The 18392-nt window shown below is 37.1% G+C and overlaps 1 protein-coding gene and 1 long non-coding RNA gene across 5 annotated transcripts in view; both read left to right on the top strand.

Annotated features, from left to right (window-relative positions):
- Window positions 1-18392, top strand: part of LOC126868682 (pleckstrin homology-like domain family B member 1) — a 63266-nt gene that overhangs the window by 23679 nt on the left and 21195 nt on the right. For all 3 annotated transcript variants that reach the window (XM_050624428.1, XM_050624429.1, XM_050624430.1), the window contains exons 2-4: window positions 6917-7048; window positions 16043-16216; window positions 16491-17799. In XM_050624428.1, coding sequence (XP_050480385.1) covers window positions 6919-7048; window positions 16043-16216; window positions 16491-17799 — 1613 coding nt within the window. In that variant the 5' untranslated portion in view covers window positions 6917-6918. The remainder of the gene's footprint in view (window positions 1-6916; window positions 7049-16042; window positions 16217-16490; window positions 17800-18392) is intronic.
- Window positions 10197-13838, top strand: LOC126868740 (uncharacterized). Of its 2 annotated transcripts, none has more exons than XR_007690733.1 (3): window positions 10197-11000; window positions 11072-11183; window positions 11638-13838. It is a non-coding gene; the product is annotated as an uncharacterized LOC126868740 (long non-coding RNA). The 2 variants fall into 2 exon arrangements; XR_007690734.1 differs by having other exon boundaries at window positions 11072-11264.

Raw genomic sequence — 18392 nt, 5'->3', positions numbered from 1 at the left:
ATCTCCGATGTAAGACGACAGGGAATAAAAGGAATAGAAACTAGCGCTAGATACGATAAAGATAGGTTTGACAAAACTAAAGCTAAAGTTAGGTTTAATCCCGGTGATTTTGTATTACGCAAAAATGAGAAAAAAAATCAGACTAAATTAGATCCAAAATTTAGGGGTCCATTTGTAATAGCAGAAATTTTGGAGGGAGATGGGTATATTTTAAGAACATTAGACGGTAAACGATCGTATAAATAGAGTCACGATAGATTAAGAAAAATGCCAGATAGTTGTATTCCTGTTGAGTCGGATGTCTGTAGTGATAACGGGAACAGTAACCATGACGATATGAGTACTCCAATCTCGGAAGATCAGTAGCACTATAGCTATAACAGCTAGCGGAGCAAGTTCGCTCGCATCTCGGAGCAACAGTGTAAGGAAGCTCAATGTGACCGTGTGATGGATTTCACATGTGTTCGGAGCGATAATGTAAGAAAGCTCAATGTGACCGTGTGATGGTTTTCGCATGTGTTCGGAGCGACAGTGTAAGGAAGCTCAGTAAGGCCTTGTGATGTAGTTCACTTGCGTCTCGGAGCGACAGTGTAAGAAAGCTCAGTGAGGCCTTGTGATGTGGTTCACTTGCGTCTCGGAGCGACAGTGTAAGAAAGCTCAGTGAGGCCTTGTGATGTAGATCACTTGCATCTCGAGGCGACAATGTGGTAAAGCTCAGTGAGACCGTGGAACGAAGCTCTATGTGCTCGTGCGACCTAGTAAAACGAGATTCATTTGGGTACGAAATCGAGAATGGTCCATCATGTTATTAAGATCCGACTGACAACTCACAGGAGCACCTTGATAACACAACTAGCACCTTGAATACTAATCATAATGCTACTAATTTTTGTTTTCTCTTATTCCTTTCGCTATCAAACCTCCGAACAAAGTTTTGTTGCTGAACTGGATCCTTGGCTTATTTGGACATTTAGTTAAATTGTAAATAACGTTAGTTGTATCGAGTCTAATGTTGTCAGGATGGCCGTCATCCGATGGTCGGAGATGAAAGGACATCAGGACCTCCCTTTTGGAATATTGGGGAAACTCAAATACCCTAATCCAGACTTTTACTATAGCTACACTTAAATAATAAAACTAAGAAATAGTTGTGCTCAAGGTTTCTGGCATGGGCTCGAAGTGACACAACGGATCACTGAACGTAGCCACGGGAGGGACGTGTACGTAACAGAGGTATGGAATAATTATATAGCCCTCCTTAAAAACAAAGATTGACCCAAGAGGTGGTGAGAGGACTATATAGGGACAGTTCCACTTGGACATAGATAGAGTCTAATCCGAGCAGTACTACTTGCATTTTGAGTGACATCAGGATCGTGGTATCATATCGCATTCGTCGTCCCGTTGGCCGTGGATTCGTTATCGAACCTGAGGCCACCGTGATTCGTGTCTAATCACCGCGATTACTCGATAACGTTGTAATATTACGATTGTGATAATAAACATTACCGTTATTGCATGACAACCATGGCTAATCCTAGCGAATAACGCCCCTAACCCTATTCTTGACGTCAACCCGACATATACAATGAGTGATAGGAATTTAATAATCATCGAAACCCTTAAAAATAATATTTCAATCTCGTAGAGTGCAGATATACAGTGATTTCAATGCTTCTTTTATATTCGAAGGGTTTTAACGTACGATAAATAATTATGTACTACTAAATATCATCGCACACTCTACACACACAATCGAAAAAGAAACACCAATTAACTTCCAAATCTCTTGCAATTGACTAAACAAAATATCCACGTTATCTTCAAGCTTATCGTTACTGTGGAAATTCCATCGCTACATAAAATCAATCGATCTCTCAAGATCTCCGCAAGGTCGGTAAAAATGCTAACAACATCAAGCTTTATTGTGTTGGAATTTAATGGTCGATTTCCGGTCCGCGGCACTCGAGAACTGAGAGCTTGACGACGATAACGAAAGCAAGAACTCTGTTATATCAAGACCAAGAGTGGTATTATTTCATCGCGTAACACTTGTTTCGTGAGAACATTTCATGAGAGCAAGCAAAGCTACGATGCAAACGGCGTCTGCTAGGTTTCTTCTTCTTCGACTAGCTGTTGGTTACCGAAGTCTCCTTTCGCTGGACCAGCTCACTGCTCGCTTTTTGCTGCAGCCGTCTCCTTTTGCAGCTGAACGTGGAAGGCGACTGAAAGTGTCGCGCCTACGCGTTGTTGCCCCTCGATTAAATGTAAAACGTGAACCCGCATCGGCCTCACCACGATGAATCGCTTTTTTTCAGCTTCCCAGCCTTCGTTCTAAGAAAGACACGAAGGTCGAATTATGGCTAATTAGCATGCCACGTGTTGAATGTATGGTATTTATGGTGACGTGAAATTTTTTATGTGTAGATGTGGTGTCGATATGCGTATCTTCCGAAGTTAAGAAAGGCGAATTCATCCATAATTAATATATCCATAATATAAATGTTCATCCAAAGTGCCAGAACGAAGATAACAATGTTAAACTGACTATTGTTTCGTGAGGAGAATATTCTCCAAACATTTGTCAAGATTGCTTGTAGAATTATCTGTTTGGCAAACTACTTTCTCTCGTAAACGACATTATTAAGCGTGTTAACACCAGACTATGCTCATAGAGGCAACCTAGATTTAAGCGTATAACTACATCGTTATCTGCGAAAACTTAATTCATTTAAACTTAAGGTGCAATTCAAGAAAGTGACCGATGGAATTACTTAATTATTTGGTATTATACTACTGTCATGATGTTTGCTTCAAGATTAATTTATAATTTATTTATCAATTCACAAAATGCTTTCAACTATCCTTTTATAAAATTCGATACGAAGTAGTATAAATTATATAGAGTATAACATCTCGTTACTATATTACAATCAGTTTATTATTCTTCTTGTTTCTATGCAATAAAATTTTCTTTGGTTTTTTTAATAGGTTGTAAGAATTTTCGAATGCCATTGAAAGCTTTTACTACTACGATAAAAGAGATAAGATTGAAATAAAAAGAAATATAAAAAATAAAATTGAAATATTAGTGAGCAAATACATTACTTTATAATACATAGAATTACGCAAGTCCACAACTTTATTTCATACAAATGAACAGGTGTTTTATGCAAGAAGAAAAAGGTATTATTTAATTATCAACCTTCGAGGTTTGAAAATGTTGAAATATAACTGTCTTCGAAGAAGGGTCGCACTCGCACAGAAGGCCACATTCGCATGACGGAATAATTTTGTCCTCGACTAAAATCACCTGCAAACGAGCAGGTGTATCCTTCGCGTATAGGAATTTGAAAAGTTTAACATTGAACCGAAGTTATACGGTATCTGTTCTGTACTAGATCCTGATAATAATTAAGACAGGAAATTGCGGCTCATAAAGTAAGTGCTTTACGATTATGATAGTATGTTTTTCGAACTCTCGCTGTTTAAGAATTAACTAACTAATTGTTCGACTATCAAAAGACAAAAACCATATGTTTAACATATAAAAATCATTAAAAGATTTTGAATGACAATTTCTAGCGTAGAACCGATAAAGACACGATTGTTTATTATTGCATCAGAAGAATTATGCGTTTCATGTGCTACTAATTATACATTCCTTCGCGATGAATGTACCTCGAAGCTCGGCGCAATTTTGTTTTTCTTTGACAATTTATGAGCGTATTTTTTTAACGCAACAGCACATGTAATAAGCTGATGTTTTTTGACGCAGTCAAATTTTTCTGGCTCCCCTTCTCCTTCTCTTGTTACTCGTAATCGGAAAAGAACGCGTATACCCGATTTCGTGGAAGACTTTTTTGATACGGATAACTATTCCTAGCGGTCTTGTTCTGTGTCACGTTTCAGTTGCTGTTATTTACAGATAGAACTCCCTCGAGTTCGTATTTCTAATGTCGAAAGCGTTCGTTCAATCGCGCGAAACGCGATAGTCAAGCTTTAGAATCAATCGCGTGTCTCTTGATTAATTCGATGAATTATTTTCCAAGATCTATTCCCTTTCCCGCGAAGAAATGAGGAGCTTTTTGGTCTGGGTTCGTATTAAAGTAAATTCGGAGGTAGCTCTTAACTCTTTTGATTCGTTCGTTTACATGAAAAAAGAGGTCAGCCAAGTTTAAAAGAGTTCTTTTCCGAATTCCGTCTATTCGGAAATAGTAAGGAATTAACTCAGACGATTAAAAATAGTACACTGTTGACTCTACGCAGAAAAACGTTTTAATGGAATGCACAGCTGTGTTTTCGACTTCCCTCTGAATTTCCCGATGTTTACACGTTTATACATGAAAAGGCGAATTGTATAAATGTTAGAGGAAATTTACTCTATCTACTATTATGGTTTTTCTTGAATTTGATTGGGTTACTTGTTACTTGAACGCATGGAAGACTACTTCTTCGTACGGTACAAAAATATAAAACAGTATATTTATCAAATATAGTATATTAATATATAGATCGAATAAAGACATAGAAAATCCGACATCGATACACATATAAACATTTAATTTGCAAGAAGATCAGTACTACGTAGATTAAATTATTATGGACAGAAAATAAGAGCGATGACTTTATGACATTAGAAACGTATAACAACTCGATAAATCAGCTTCTGAGAATTGTCAAAAAAATAGTACGAAGCGTAGTTCTCATTGAACGTTGTAAATTGCGAATGGAATATAACGACCAACGACGTTATGAATTCTCACCGCGAGGAAGACTCGATGGAAACTGTCGTTCCAGTTGTCGACAAACTGCTACCGTTTATAGGGTTGTTCATCCCGTGCGAACGATCTTAACGAGTTGAAACAACTTTAATTAAGCGCATTACGCTAGGCCGTCCCATTGAACTTTGCCTGTCGTTGTCGTGCTCTGACACGAGGAAATAATGCCTTTCAGCTCGAATTACTACCGACTTACTGTTGAAGCACGTGTCCTATATACATATGTCTATAAAAGAAATTTTTCACTTTTGACGAATCTAAAGAAAAATTCATTTAATTTTTGATTTGTATTCTATATTGAAATATTTCGTGTACTTCTCTTCGCCTTTTTGGACGTATGTATTATATCAAGAAATCGATGACGATCGTCAATTTGTTATATGATGATGCAACTATAGATTTAAACTGGTTGAATTACGATCCTTGAATTTTATTGAGCGTTTATTAAAACTTTGCAGCTTTGCGTTGAAACAAATTTCTCTAATCATAATCGCCGGCGAGTAAGACGGGAAGTCGTTTTATTCATGGTTTGTTTTCATTAATCTCGGCTGAAGATCCTTATAAATTTGAACATTACTCTACGATGACAAAGCAATATAATGTAACGTTTTATGAAACAGATACGTCATATATATTTGTCTTATTTATTGAAAAATTAATATACTTATATGTATAGTATGTACTATACCGTGCTGCCAGCAGATTAATCTAAATATGACTGAAATATTAAAATAAGCGAATCTGTTATCCAGAAATGTAAAATTTTGAATATGTACATATATTAATGGTATGGCAAATTAGTTCTTAAAATTTTAATGTTTCAAGCATTTCGCCGATCTAGCTTTCAAGTATATATCAGAAAAGCCTACAAGGTAAAAACCCCTCTTGAAAAATTTCAAGTACCCCGTGCTTCTAAACGAATATGTTAATCCTATTTAGATGCATTTATGGGGCGTTGTACATTATTATTTACAGAAACTACATATATATCCTTACATTACGCACGAATTATTATTGAACGTAGTACACAATTGCAATTTTTCTCTTTCCATTTCAAATCTCTCCCCTCTTCATTTTCTAACACATGCTCAGCCTGTAACTATTAACCACATGACCCAACACATTCATTTAAAAAGTTTCTATCCACTTTTAACTAACGTAATTACTTAATTTTTAATTCTTCTATAGTGTATATCTTTCCATTTAAAATAAAAGATAGAAAAGAACTTTAGTCGTAAAGCAGAAAATGACTATACCGTGAAATATCAACGTCAGATTACACAGGATCGTTTGTTGTCAGGACGTGGAAATTACGCAGACATCAGGATCACATTAAAAAGAAAAAGATCCTTTTTCACGTTCGTAGCACACGTTACACCTCCTCCGCGAGGTGTATACCCACTAATTTTTCATGACCCGTGACTCCGAGACGAGGAGAATGGGAAGAAAAAAGAAAAAAGAAAAAGAAGAAGAAGGAGAAGGAGAAGAAGAAGGGGACGTACAGAAAAAGAATTCCGACCATCCCGCGGCGACCGGTTTCCTCTCGTTCTTGCGTCCCTTCTTCATTTATTTTTCTCATCTCGCACCGGTAAATCGATCTCATCCCTGTGTCTTCGATGAAATCGAATTCGTCGTACCGATTGTCACTGCACTTTTTAGCCTTGAGCGACTCTTGTAGAACATTTAAATCAATAAAACATTTAGTACGAAGAATTTGGAAATTTTATAATTTTTCTTACGTGCCACGAGAATCATATTTTTCTAATACAATTGATGGTTTCAATTTAATTTGTTAATTTAATTATCCTTATTTTCTATACAATTTTAATTATTGTACGCATATCTCGCGTAATAAACCCATTGTCATCTCCACTATTTATACAAAAAAAGAGAGAAACAATTCTTTGATTTATAATTTTCCCTTATTCATCTTTGAACACCAATAAAATCGTCTTTAATCTTTTAATGTCCTCTGGAAAAGGTGTGTTTAAAAAGAATGTGTCGCAGCACCTGTTGAATGAAATTAATTTACTCGATGTTGCACTTTTACAAAGTGAGTTATAACAACACGAAAAGCCTAACGCAATAGAAATAATTAATTTTAACAGAGATTTTTCTGTATTTTTTCGATATAGGCATGGCAACCGCCGGTCTTGAGGTGCGCGAGGCTGGACGAGCGTTGCGAGTGCAAACGGAAGCGCCGCATCTCGTTTCCATGGGAAGCGGACGTTTGTCAACGGCGGTGACCCTACATCCTTTACCCGAAGGTAAGACTATATACGCTTGCTGGATGTAATAGCGAATTGAAGATGCTAACGGTGGTGTACCCGACTGCGGTAAATAGCGTCTATCCCTGTTCGAACTCGTAAAGGTGGTTTAAAGATGACTCAAACTGATTTCGATGTGATCTAATGGATGGTTAAGTGTAGGTGGGATTTTGAATCTGACTTTCTGGGGGAAAATAATACTGTACGAAGTTTTCAGGGTAACACGGTTAAGGGCTGATGTTATGAAATTCTTGAGAAAGTTATTGTTACTGCGGGACTCTTTATGAAAAAGAATGAATATATCTTATTGAATTTTTGGAAATTTGAAATTAGAAATGTGCTTCTTAACTTTATGAAATTTGACCGCATTCAAATCGATATTGACTTACTCTATAGCTCTTTCCGAATCAATTTTCTCTTTCGGAATAAATTTTCATGATTCTAAGGCGAAAAACGGGCAACTATCTACATCGATAAAACATAATATCACGAAACACATTCATTTACCGAGCATGAGAAAGAAAAAGTGGGTTTCTTTAGAGAATCAATTAAACGTATAATTTTTTACTTCGCTTGTATCTCGAAGACAATTAAGACAATAAGCGTTTGCTAGATAACGCTGTATCCATAACAGGCAATGATTCATCAATTTTAATCCGTGATTCGAACATGGTAGTAATTCTGTCTGATAAAGCTTAATAATGCTATATAACTACGATCCAACGCGCTAGAACTTCCACTTTGTGTGTTACGCAAATGACGGTGGGGAGAATATCTCTGGGAAATGAAGTCTAGTTAATTTCTTCGAAGCGATTTTCTTGGAATTTTGTCGTCTCTACGTTTCCTCGTTGTCTATAATGGACTACATTAAGAAGTCGAAGGTATTCTGAGCGTACATACTCTTGGTAATTAGGAAATTCGAGGAAGAATTATTACGATGTGTACTATTCCGTATCTTTGTTTATAAATTATTCGTATAATTCATAAACCCATTTAAAAAGTTTTTTTAAACTTTAAGGACCATTAACGGTTATTCGTTGTATGGTGCTACATACATTAATTTTTATTTATTTAACACGTCATCACGAGTTTTATTAAAATGATTGATAAGCCTAATTTTTTCTTGTTTCTGTTCAAACCTTCTATCTTCCGATGCAGCGCGATTCCAGCAAATCGTATGTAATTATAAACACGCCTCTCAGACAGCATTTATAACATTTAGATAATCTATCAAACAAGGGGAAACCGAGATTCATCGATAAAACGGGGCCACGAGCGGCGGTACGATTCGCAATTGGATGGTAGTCGTACAATTAACTTGATAAAATTCATCTATGGATCCAACTGATGGATCTATTTGGCATTGAAATAACCGAGACATACCGGGATTTCTCGCGTGCTAAAGGGCGACGGAGAATTTTTAGAAATACATCGAAGACGCGACAGGAAGCCGAGAGGTCCTCGACGTGCATCGATGTCGAAACCGGAAAAGAGTCGACCGAACACAAATATTTGCATTCACCGCACCGAACAGATCGAACGGGCCGAACCGTTTGGCCAATAATAATAAAGAATCGCGATTAGTAAAAGCAAGGTTCCTCGCGAAGGAAACTAAAATTTCGTAATCGGTTTTTGTAATTTCTCGAACGGTGCCGATACGATCGGTTTTCCGCGGAAAGAATTCGAAGGAGAATAGAGTGATGTGTAACGATCATAACGTCGATGGAACGAGGTAACAATGACGCCGTGTCTGTAGTATTCGTGTTTTCCGCGGAGCGTGAGACTCTTCCTGTGCGATGAATGCACATGCATAATTCCATAGTTTGGATTTCTGAAGAATTGGTTTGCTTGGATGGTAACAGGATACAATGTTGTACATACATGTACTATAAACATATCGCAAATCGAATTGCCAAACTTATGATTTAATTAGAGCCAATTAATGGACACGAAAAGTAACTTATTGGAGCGTCAAAGTAAATTAAATTCTACGTATCTCGAAACAAAAGTTCAACTATCAATAAATACAATCGTGTTGCATTTCCAATTCGACCTACTATCTAAATTTTGTCCCATTGAAAAAATCGTGCCGATCAAATATTTAACCGGTTCCTTCGAAGCTTCGCCAGTCGGAGTCGACGACGGTCGATATATCGATGTGAACACTACGATCCAAGATACTCCTTCTTTCTTTCTTTATTCGCCTATCGTGAAGCTCTTCGTCATTTCTATGCGTGCATTTTATGTCCGTGTACGTACGTTCAATAAAATGACACTGTGTAAAAACGGTTGATAACCGCGCCAGAAAAAGTGTAACGCGGTTAGAAGTGTTTCTCTGTATGGCAGTTCGCCAACCGGAAACTTCTCTAAATCGATAAGAAAGCAATCTCGAGATAACAATAAATTAGTAGGAAGAAACAAAGGAATATATCGATGAATTTACTTGACTTGTATTATTTTTCCTGTTTCTCCTTTGACGTAGAAAACGTGGAATTCATGGTATTGGTGCAATTTGGAATTCTTCGACTCGTGTGCGGTCCGCGTTCCTTGCATATATCTGTTGCTCGTTGTGTTTATTCGTTTTATCGCTATTGCGAGATTCTTGTAGAGCGGTAAGTTGTATCGTATTTGACGTTGAAATACCAAGGTATACTTTTGAGAGTTATAGGTTGGAATTTGATGTTTCCTTTTAACGAGGATTCGATTGCTTCTAGAATTTTCTTTTCTGGGGTTTTGTTTAATGTTGATTTCTTTGCAATCTTTTTTTGGAAATAGTAAAAGTTCTATTTCTTTTGACTGTCGTAATTAAATAGTAGTTGCAGTTAAACGTAAACAACTTAACTACATTGTGTTCAGAAATCATCAACGTAAATCACGCAAGTATTTACACCTCACGTTTTGTACGCGGTTTCTTCGCGCAGCGAAGATTTCAGCAAACGTGTCAGAAATAAACCTTGCGCGAAGGAACGTATACCCAGAATTGAGGAAATTTTACTTTGCGTTTGCCAACACATTCGAACTTTTACGAAAGCACACGAATCTAAACAGCGCACTAATTCTACGACATCTACAGCATTTATAAACTTTACCAACTAAAACTTCCTCTATCACTTAATTACGCAATCCTTAACGTTTATCTCTTAAAACTGCGAATTCGCCTGATATCAAAAGAACTTCCGTTCTTTTAGAAATGACCTCGAACGATCCAATTAACATAAAGATTCCACATTCGTTCAACTGCTATTCCTGCTCCTCGATCTCTGATCAGAAAACATAGAGTTGGTCTAACGCCTATCGCCTATCGCGCAATTAGTATCTAATTACATGGCAGTCGCGTAACAATGCATGAACTTGATATTCCTACCGTTTTGTGACAGTAAAACAAAGTAGGAAAAAGTGAATAGCACGCGGAGGAAGTAAACGTAAATGAAGAAAAGGAAGAAGATGATGACGATGACGAAGAATGTGAAGTAAAAGAACTAGAAAAAGAAGAAAAAGTCGAAGAGAGAAAAAATCGTAAGATAACGCGATGTTCGTGTACATTGACGCATATAAAATAGGTAAAGAAATATGAGAACGAAGTAAAAGTAGAGAAAAATGAAGAAATTGATGAAAGACGATGATGGCGATGAAGAAAAAGAAAAAGACGAAAGAGAAGGGTAGAAAAGATCATAAGGCAACGTGGTGCCCATGCACATTCACGCGTAGAAAGTGCGCGTGCGTAGCTGCGCACATGACGCCTCTGTACGCGGTATATAAATGGCGTAAAGGCGTTTACGCGGTCGAAGGGGAGTTGGAGAAGAGGACAGTAACCCACAAGGAACGTTCTGTCTCATAAGCGTGGTGCGTTGCACTTAAATATAGTCGGTGCATAGAGAGGAAGATAGAGAAAAGTTCACGCATACGTATATGCGTACGTACCGTTGCGGTGGAAGAAAGATAGAAAAAAAGTGTAAGAGAGAAGTCGAGAATGCAATATAAATTATTGCATGAGTCAATCCTCAAAGTGCCGTATATTTTCAGGCGACGCGACGTTCGTTCTTCTCGTCGTCCTATTATTCTCTTTTAGCACAACGGGCTCCCTGCTTGTTTGGAAGTAGTACACTCACGGATTCGAACGGTCAACAGTATAATAGTATGTTCCTTTCGTGGGCTGTTTCCTACGTCGGAGACGTTTCTTAGATCTCTCGCTTAAAATTCGATAATAGGAAATCCCGTAAGATATTTTTGTTTCGTGTTACATCAAGCGAAGTTTTGTACGATGCAAAATGTAAAATGCGGAATAAGGTAGAAGTCGAGATTTCGATATTGCCCGAAAGAATTAAACCGTACAGGTTTGACTGATCAAGTGGATCGAACCTGCGAATTACCACGGTCGTCGATTATCAGAAACCAACATAATCACGCTAAATATCGTATTATTCGTTCCGGAGACGGAAACTTTATCGTCGATCGATACATTTCGCAGTCGCATTAACCTGATCCGCTGGATAGATATTAACAAAGACCCATTTACCTGTGGTACGGGCGACCTCGCGCGTAGAACAAAACGATTGTCAGGAATTAATTTCCCTGTTTCTCGTTTTCAGTCCGTAACTGTCCGACGTCATTGTTTGACCAGCTTTTAACACGTTCAACTAGGCTTGAGCCGCTGATGGTTTAAAGTGCTGTGTCGGCGCAAGACACCGTGGTGCTTCAAAACAGAATTGTACGTTTTTAACACTTTGGACCGTGCGTCCTGTAACTGTGCTGCGTTAGTGTTGGTTTTGTACTACAGCTGGGAGAACAGTTAAAAACTCTGTTGACAGATGGAAACAAATTTCTTTTTTAAAACAGAAATACTCAAATTAGTGATAAAATTAACTTTCTTGCAATGGAATCCGAATAATGGTTTCGTAAAATGTATATGAATTCCGGAGAATGTAGTATACAAAGTTATGTAGAAAATACAACATAAAAAATGTGAAGCATCGAAATTCTTCGTTGGAAAAGTGAATATAAATACATATGTACTATGAAACACTATGAAACACTATGAAACACTACGAAACATTATAAAAATATGTATATGTAGTTGTTATGAATAATATAAAAACACGTAGTTATTTATATAAATAAAGAGATTTTAACGCATAAATTTCCACTATCAGATGGTTTTACAACGTTTATACGTATGGATAACGATATCATTTTCTTACTATGTTTGGGATTATGGCACATTAAAAGACAATTTGTCTTTCGTTATCTAAGAAGCAGCTTTATTTCTTCCAAGATAAAATGGATATAGCGTTCAGATAACGTGCAAGATAAACAAATTGTAGCTGAATTATTTATGAATATATAAAAAGAAGGAAAAATACACATTTGTAATTTAGCTTAAAAGTTTTAAACTTTTTGTTTTAATTTGCTTTTACATGAAAGTGTTGAGAAAATCCAAAGGTACTGACCGTTTTTTTTTCTTTTCTTTTTCCTTTTTCTTTTTTTCTTTTCTTTTCCCTTTTTCTTTTTTTTTTTTCTTTTCGTTTTTTCTTTCTTCTTTTTGAGTGGAAGGGTATATTTTCGAACATGCATAAAGTAAGTAGTAATCTATACTCAAACGAACTGGATAACCATCGTTCAATGTCGACCAAGGACACAGATAAAGAAAAAGCAACAAAAAAAGTTTTAGAAGTTACTCATTTTTACATCGTTAGGAATGTTAGGTGTGGAAATTGATCACTTTCACTTACCAAAGCGCTTTTCCAAGCGAGTTTGGAACCAATTTTAAACCTATTACACTTACCTACATATTTCCCATCTCTCTAAGAAGCAAAGTAATCAATACGTATCCCGATGCGTGAACAACATAGGAATGCAACAGTTTCGCTAAGATATCGTAATGCCAGAATGCAAAAAGATCACAGTAAAGTTAAGCATGAGCTAACTTAGGCTGATCAAAATCGTGCCGAGCACAACACGTTCTCGCATCTGTTTTTTTTATTTTCGTTGGAATAGTATGCTGGAATAGTAGCTTCATTGAAATTTATAGTCGAACTATATCGTGCTATAGACGAATCACAAAGAACTTTCTCCAACCCGGACAAAATTTCTGTCGAATTGTACGTAATGAAACTTTGAAATATCTAAATTCAACGATCGTCTTAACTACTCAATTTTTCCTGTTTAATTTCTTGCGTCAGATCGGATCCCTTGATCTCATTTCGATAGAATATTTTCCCATTGTTTAAGTTTGAATGTTACCGCAGGATAGATATCTCCTACGAAAAATTTAGGAATTGTCTGAGAGAAGATATGTCGTCTATGTATACGTGGAACGCATATGTATACTTTAACGCTATGATTGTCATTAACAAAGTTGCTAGTCGATCGTACCAACAAATTTTCGGAGCGAAAGTAGTTAAAAATTTCATCGGTTCGTAGTCGTATTAAGCATCGTTTGGTATACAGATTATATATATGGAATGGTGCTCTGCAAAAATTAGTGGAATTACAGTTTGTAGTGTTTGTAGATTATCGATACGATCCGCTGGCTACGTTGTAATTGCGTAGGACTCTCGAAATCGCAGCGACGGATCGCCCGGATTTATCGGGTATTACGCAACGCCATCAATTTTGTTAATGTATTGCTCGCAAAGCTAACACTGGAATGTAGATAGAGCTGTTTGTGATTGAGCTACTCGGATAGATTGAAATTCGTTTTGTTGGAAAGGTGTAAGTTTTCGAAATATTCCAGATATGTAGGATCTACATTTTGAAGAACAGGGAACTCAGAAAAGGAGGAATGAAACGATGGAGGAGGAAACGGAGGAAAAAAAAAATAAAAAGGAAAAAAAGGATTCAAAGGTGGTAAAAAGGAATAAAAAGGAATAGAGAAGTAGAAGGAAATGGAAGGAAAGAAAGGGGAGCAGATTGGAGCGCGTCGCGTTCTGCCGACTGCAAAATAGACGAGACTGACTCCTCTGCGCGAGGTATATTTTGAACGTTGCGTGGCGGAAACTTTTCCAAAAAGACCGAAAATGTGCGAGAGTGCACGACCGCGCCAAAACTAAATATAACAGCCAGTCCTTTGTAGAATGCGCCACGATTTACTCGCTGTTCTCACAGATTGGCGCGCGCGTATACCCAGAGTTATTTCGCGCTAATGATCGAGCCGACCCTTTCACGGAGAATATCCTGCGAAAAGGAGCGTGCACTTTTTTTTTTTTCGTGTTAGGTCGCAATTCCGCGTTTCTACGCCCTTTTACCCTCGAATGCGATCGATCGTCTAAACGGAAAGAGTATTTTACATCATACGGAGGTAACTAAGTTCCCCTGTCTTTATCCTCGATTTTGTATAATTCGCTTTTCCAACTATAAACAATCCAGTTGGCTCGTTTGATCGAATTGCACAAGAAGATGAAAGTTATCCGGCAGATGTATTATTAGAGTGACTTGACGAATCTCTAACTAAAGATCTGCATAATAAACTATTATATAGAAAGTTATTTACAGTCTCTCTGATTAAAGGTTATTTCACGCATCGATTGCATCGTTAGAATACACGACATGGTTGTTTTCTTCTAACTAGAGATAGCGAACGTTTGTCCCTTATGTTTCTACTGTATACGTTTTTGGTAACGTATTGAGAAATTGAAATGAATTTAGACAAGGCTATATTAAAACGTTAAATTCTGGTTTCCTATTTTCATTTTGTAAGTATACGCGTTTTGTTATTTTTGATGCAACTAAATATAATGCTTTAAAGAACATTATTTATTTTGATATTAATACTTTAAATGTTTTTTCTGCTATCTCGTAATCAAATGCTTCAAAAAACAAAAAGTTATAAATATAAAATTAAATAAAAAGTTAAACAAATCCGTAACACCTCGATTTCAATATTCGCCTAATTCATTATGTCTTCTTTGACTTTTTTCTCGCCTTCAAAATTTCTCTTAAGAAAAAACCAATTAACCATGACTTAACACGTACATAATTCACTGCATCCCTGCGCGGCAGCCAATTGTTCAATCAAGCAGATGCTGCGATGAATTTCTTCAAGTTTCTTAATTTAAGCGCATTGTTAATATGCTCAGATGCATAGCACATCGGAAAGAAAATGAATCGTAATGCATGTTCAGAATGTACGTCCAAGCATTCGCTAATACGTTAAAAAAAGGAATTCCACTTATCAATTGAATATTAAAAAGATCAGAGGAACTGGGCTTGCTACCATAATCCATGTTAAATGGCAACTTCAGATAGTATGGATGCCATGTAGATTGAAGGTTTTAGGATCTTGATCGCGTTAAAAATGATGCAGAATACGCGAAAGCTGCTCGAATAAATGCAACTCTCACGATAGCGTTTCTGAAAAGCTGAATAGAACTTAGAGTCGTGCATAGAGAATTGGAACAACATAATCATGTTGTTCTTGATTGTTGTTCATAATTTGCTGAATTACAGCGAAAAGAATAATAATGAAACATTAATATGTATAAGAAATATTGAAAAGTAATAGCAAGTATCTTTCTTATTCATATTATCCGTTACCACGAATCTACAACTCAATATTCAGCATTCGGTATACCTACATACGTGAGTATATGTAGAATGCCTGTGACGCTTTTCATGCAACTTCGAAAGCCAAGATAGTTAATTGCGAAGATGGAAGCAAGTTTAGTTAGTTCTGGTAGTGGTTTCCTTACCGTCTAGAATAATAGTTGAAATTGTTGAATAGTTTCGCATTTCTCGAAAACCGAGTTACCGCATTACTCTCAAATGTAGCGCACACTCTGTACTCCAGCTTATTTTCGTCGCATTCTCTCCAGATCTCAACTCGTTCGATGTTTGTGCCCGACTATCTTTCGAATCCTTCTGCGTAGAATGCCAATTGTTCGTGGATTCGTTATATAACACTTTAAACAATTGTTATATCCCTAATATAAAAGTTCTAAGTTTCTTAGTAACTAGTTACATTTCGTACTTTCTTAAAACGTACAATATTTTGTTTAGGTAAGTTAACCCTTGGATCGAGTCGAGATGCGGATATTTCTGTTGTTGGTACCGGCGTCGAGTCCATTCATTGCACGATTGAAAATAATAACGGCGTGGTCACTCTTCATCCCATAAATGGAACTACGGCAGTCGATGGTGTATCGATAAATTCACCAGTGAGACTCGCTCAAGGTAAGACCTTGACTCAGATACGAATGACCAAGTATAAACTTTTTGTAAACCTGCTACTTGGTCAATTTACACCGTCGAAATTAAACCTCGTGTTTTGTATTTTATATTTGTATTTGGTATTTAGTATTATATACTTCATGTACTTAGGAAACGTACGTAGGAAAAGTGTAATTTTTAAGTGTGTAAGATATAATTTGAAATATAAAAATCTACATACCTAAAAATATATTAAGAATATTTTCAGATGACTATAAATGGGAATTTAACGTTTCAGGTTGCATGCTGTCGATCGGCAGATCGAATTACATGCGCTTTAATCACCCAGCCGAAGCGAAACAATTACGATCTGTACTGCCACACTCGAGAATCTCCATGGCGCCTATAAGTTTCTCCCTACCGGATAACCAGCTGCAGGAAAACTATCATTTAGAAAGAAAACCACCGGTGGCGCCACGAAAATCACCAAGAAATTCCTGCTCCGACGAAGAAATAGGTTTCCTTGGAAAACTAACGAAATTCGAAATGTTATCGAAACAAAATAGAAACAATTGCGTCTCTCCAAAAGTGTTTCCAGCGGGTGCTATTACCACGAACGTGCCTGCCGATCAAATTCTCGGTCACTCGAGATCCTCCAGTTTAATCTCCCTAAAAAATGGCAATAATAATTCACCGTTACAAAACTTAACAAACTTGGAAAGAAGTCGTTCGAACACGCCATCCTTTAATTCATCCTCACCGGCTCATTTTCTCAATACATCTTCTCCAGGTAGCTGTTTCGCCTCTTCCTCTCCTAACTATTATAGCGATGAGAATCGTCAAAGATTGGATATCAGAACACCCAGCAGATCCAATACGCCTAATCATCAGCATCAAAACATTTCATTGCCGAATCATAATCAGATTCAGATGTATTCAACCGCGGAATCCTACCTAAAAACCTACAAACCATACTATCGAGATAGCAATAACGAGAACAACCAAAATCCTCATATCCTTCAAACGATATCGAAGAACAATGTGAATCAGGGAGGTCTTATGTCACGAAGCTTCACCTGCCAAAAGTCGAACGATCTCGACGACCTGACGACAAGGGACTTCGACATGAGTCAAAGTTTAATTGTTACCAAGACCACGACAACCGAGTATCTTCAGTTGGAAAAATTTGGTTCGAATCCTAATATTTGCAATAGTCCCAGTAACGGAAATTTTTGTGGTGGAAGTCTGAGGAGCGTGGCTGGAGCGCAGGGTTTTGGTTCGAATCCGAACATCAAGAGGATACAGCCACCGAGTCCTGCGTTTAATCGTAATCCCAAGTACAACGAGCCGAAGAGAAGCTTTGGACGGGTGAAGAGCCCGACTCCTAGTACCGGAAGTGGTTGCTCGCTGGAGGAGCTACGAGAGAGACAGATTGACGCAGAGAATAAACGGAGAGAGGCGGAGAATAAGAGGAAACAGGCGCAAGAGGAGAGGCTACGAGAGCAGGAGGTCGAGAGGCAAGAGAAAATGAGACTCGAGGAAATCCTTGCCATGTGCGCGGAGTACGAGAGGCAGAGCACCGTTGAAAAGCCAAGACAACCTAATAGGTGAATGGGTTATTTGTATTTTTTGCGAGAAGATTCGAACTTATCGCGAAACACTTGCAATTTTTGATACATCATCTAAGACCGTAGTACGTTATGTTGCGTACATTACAACCAACTTTAGGTTTAATCCCGCTACCCTTTTTTGACGACGAGTAGCTGTTTATCTTGGTTGAAAGAAAATAGAAAAGACACAGACTGTTCTCATGCTATAGCGATATTATTTTCTTAAGGGTAAATTCTACCGTAAAGTGAGCTTTTTAACCCTTTTAGTGACGACCAAAAGAATTGTATCTAAGCGAAGAATAGAAGAAATATAAAAAAAAGTAAGTGATATTTACAAAATTCAAAAAGGAACATAGAAACGAAATAAAGAGAGAATAAATTAATGCCAATTGTATTTCAATATTTATTGAAAATCGTACTAATAATACTTCATCAAAATCGGTAGGAAAAATGAAGAATCAGTTTCCTTTTATAAACATTATTTGCAAATAAGAAGAATCATCGTTTGGTCATAGTTTGATGTAAAAAACGTAATGTAAAGTATAGATACTGCATTCTCAATTATTTGTAACAAAATTTCTAATATCAAA

Source organism: Bombus huntii, chromosome 8, assembly GCF_024542735.1.
Source record: "Bombus huntii isolate Logan2020A chromosome 8, iyBomHunt1.1, whole genome shotgun sequence".
Classification (NCBI taxonomy): domain Eukaryota; kingdom Metazoa; phylum Arthropoda; class Insecta; order Hymenoptera; family Apidae; genus Bombus; species Bombus huntii.
This window is presented reverse-complemented; position numbering and strand designations above follow the sequence as displayed.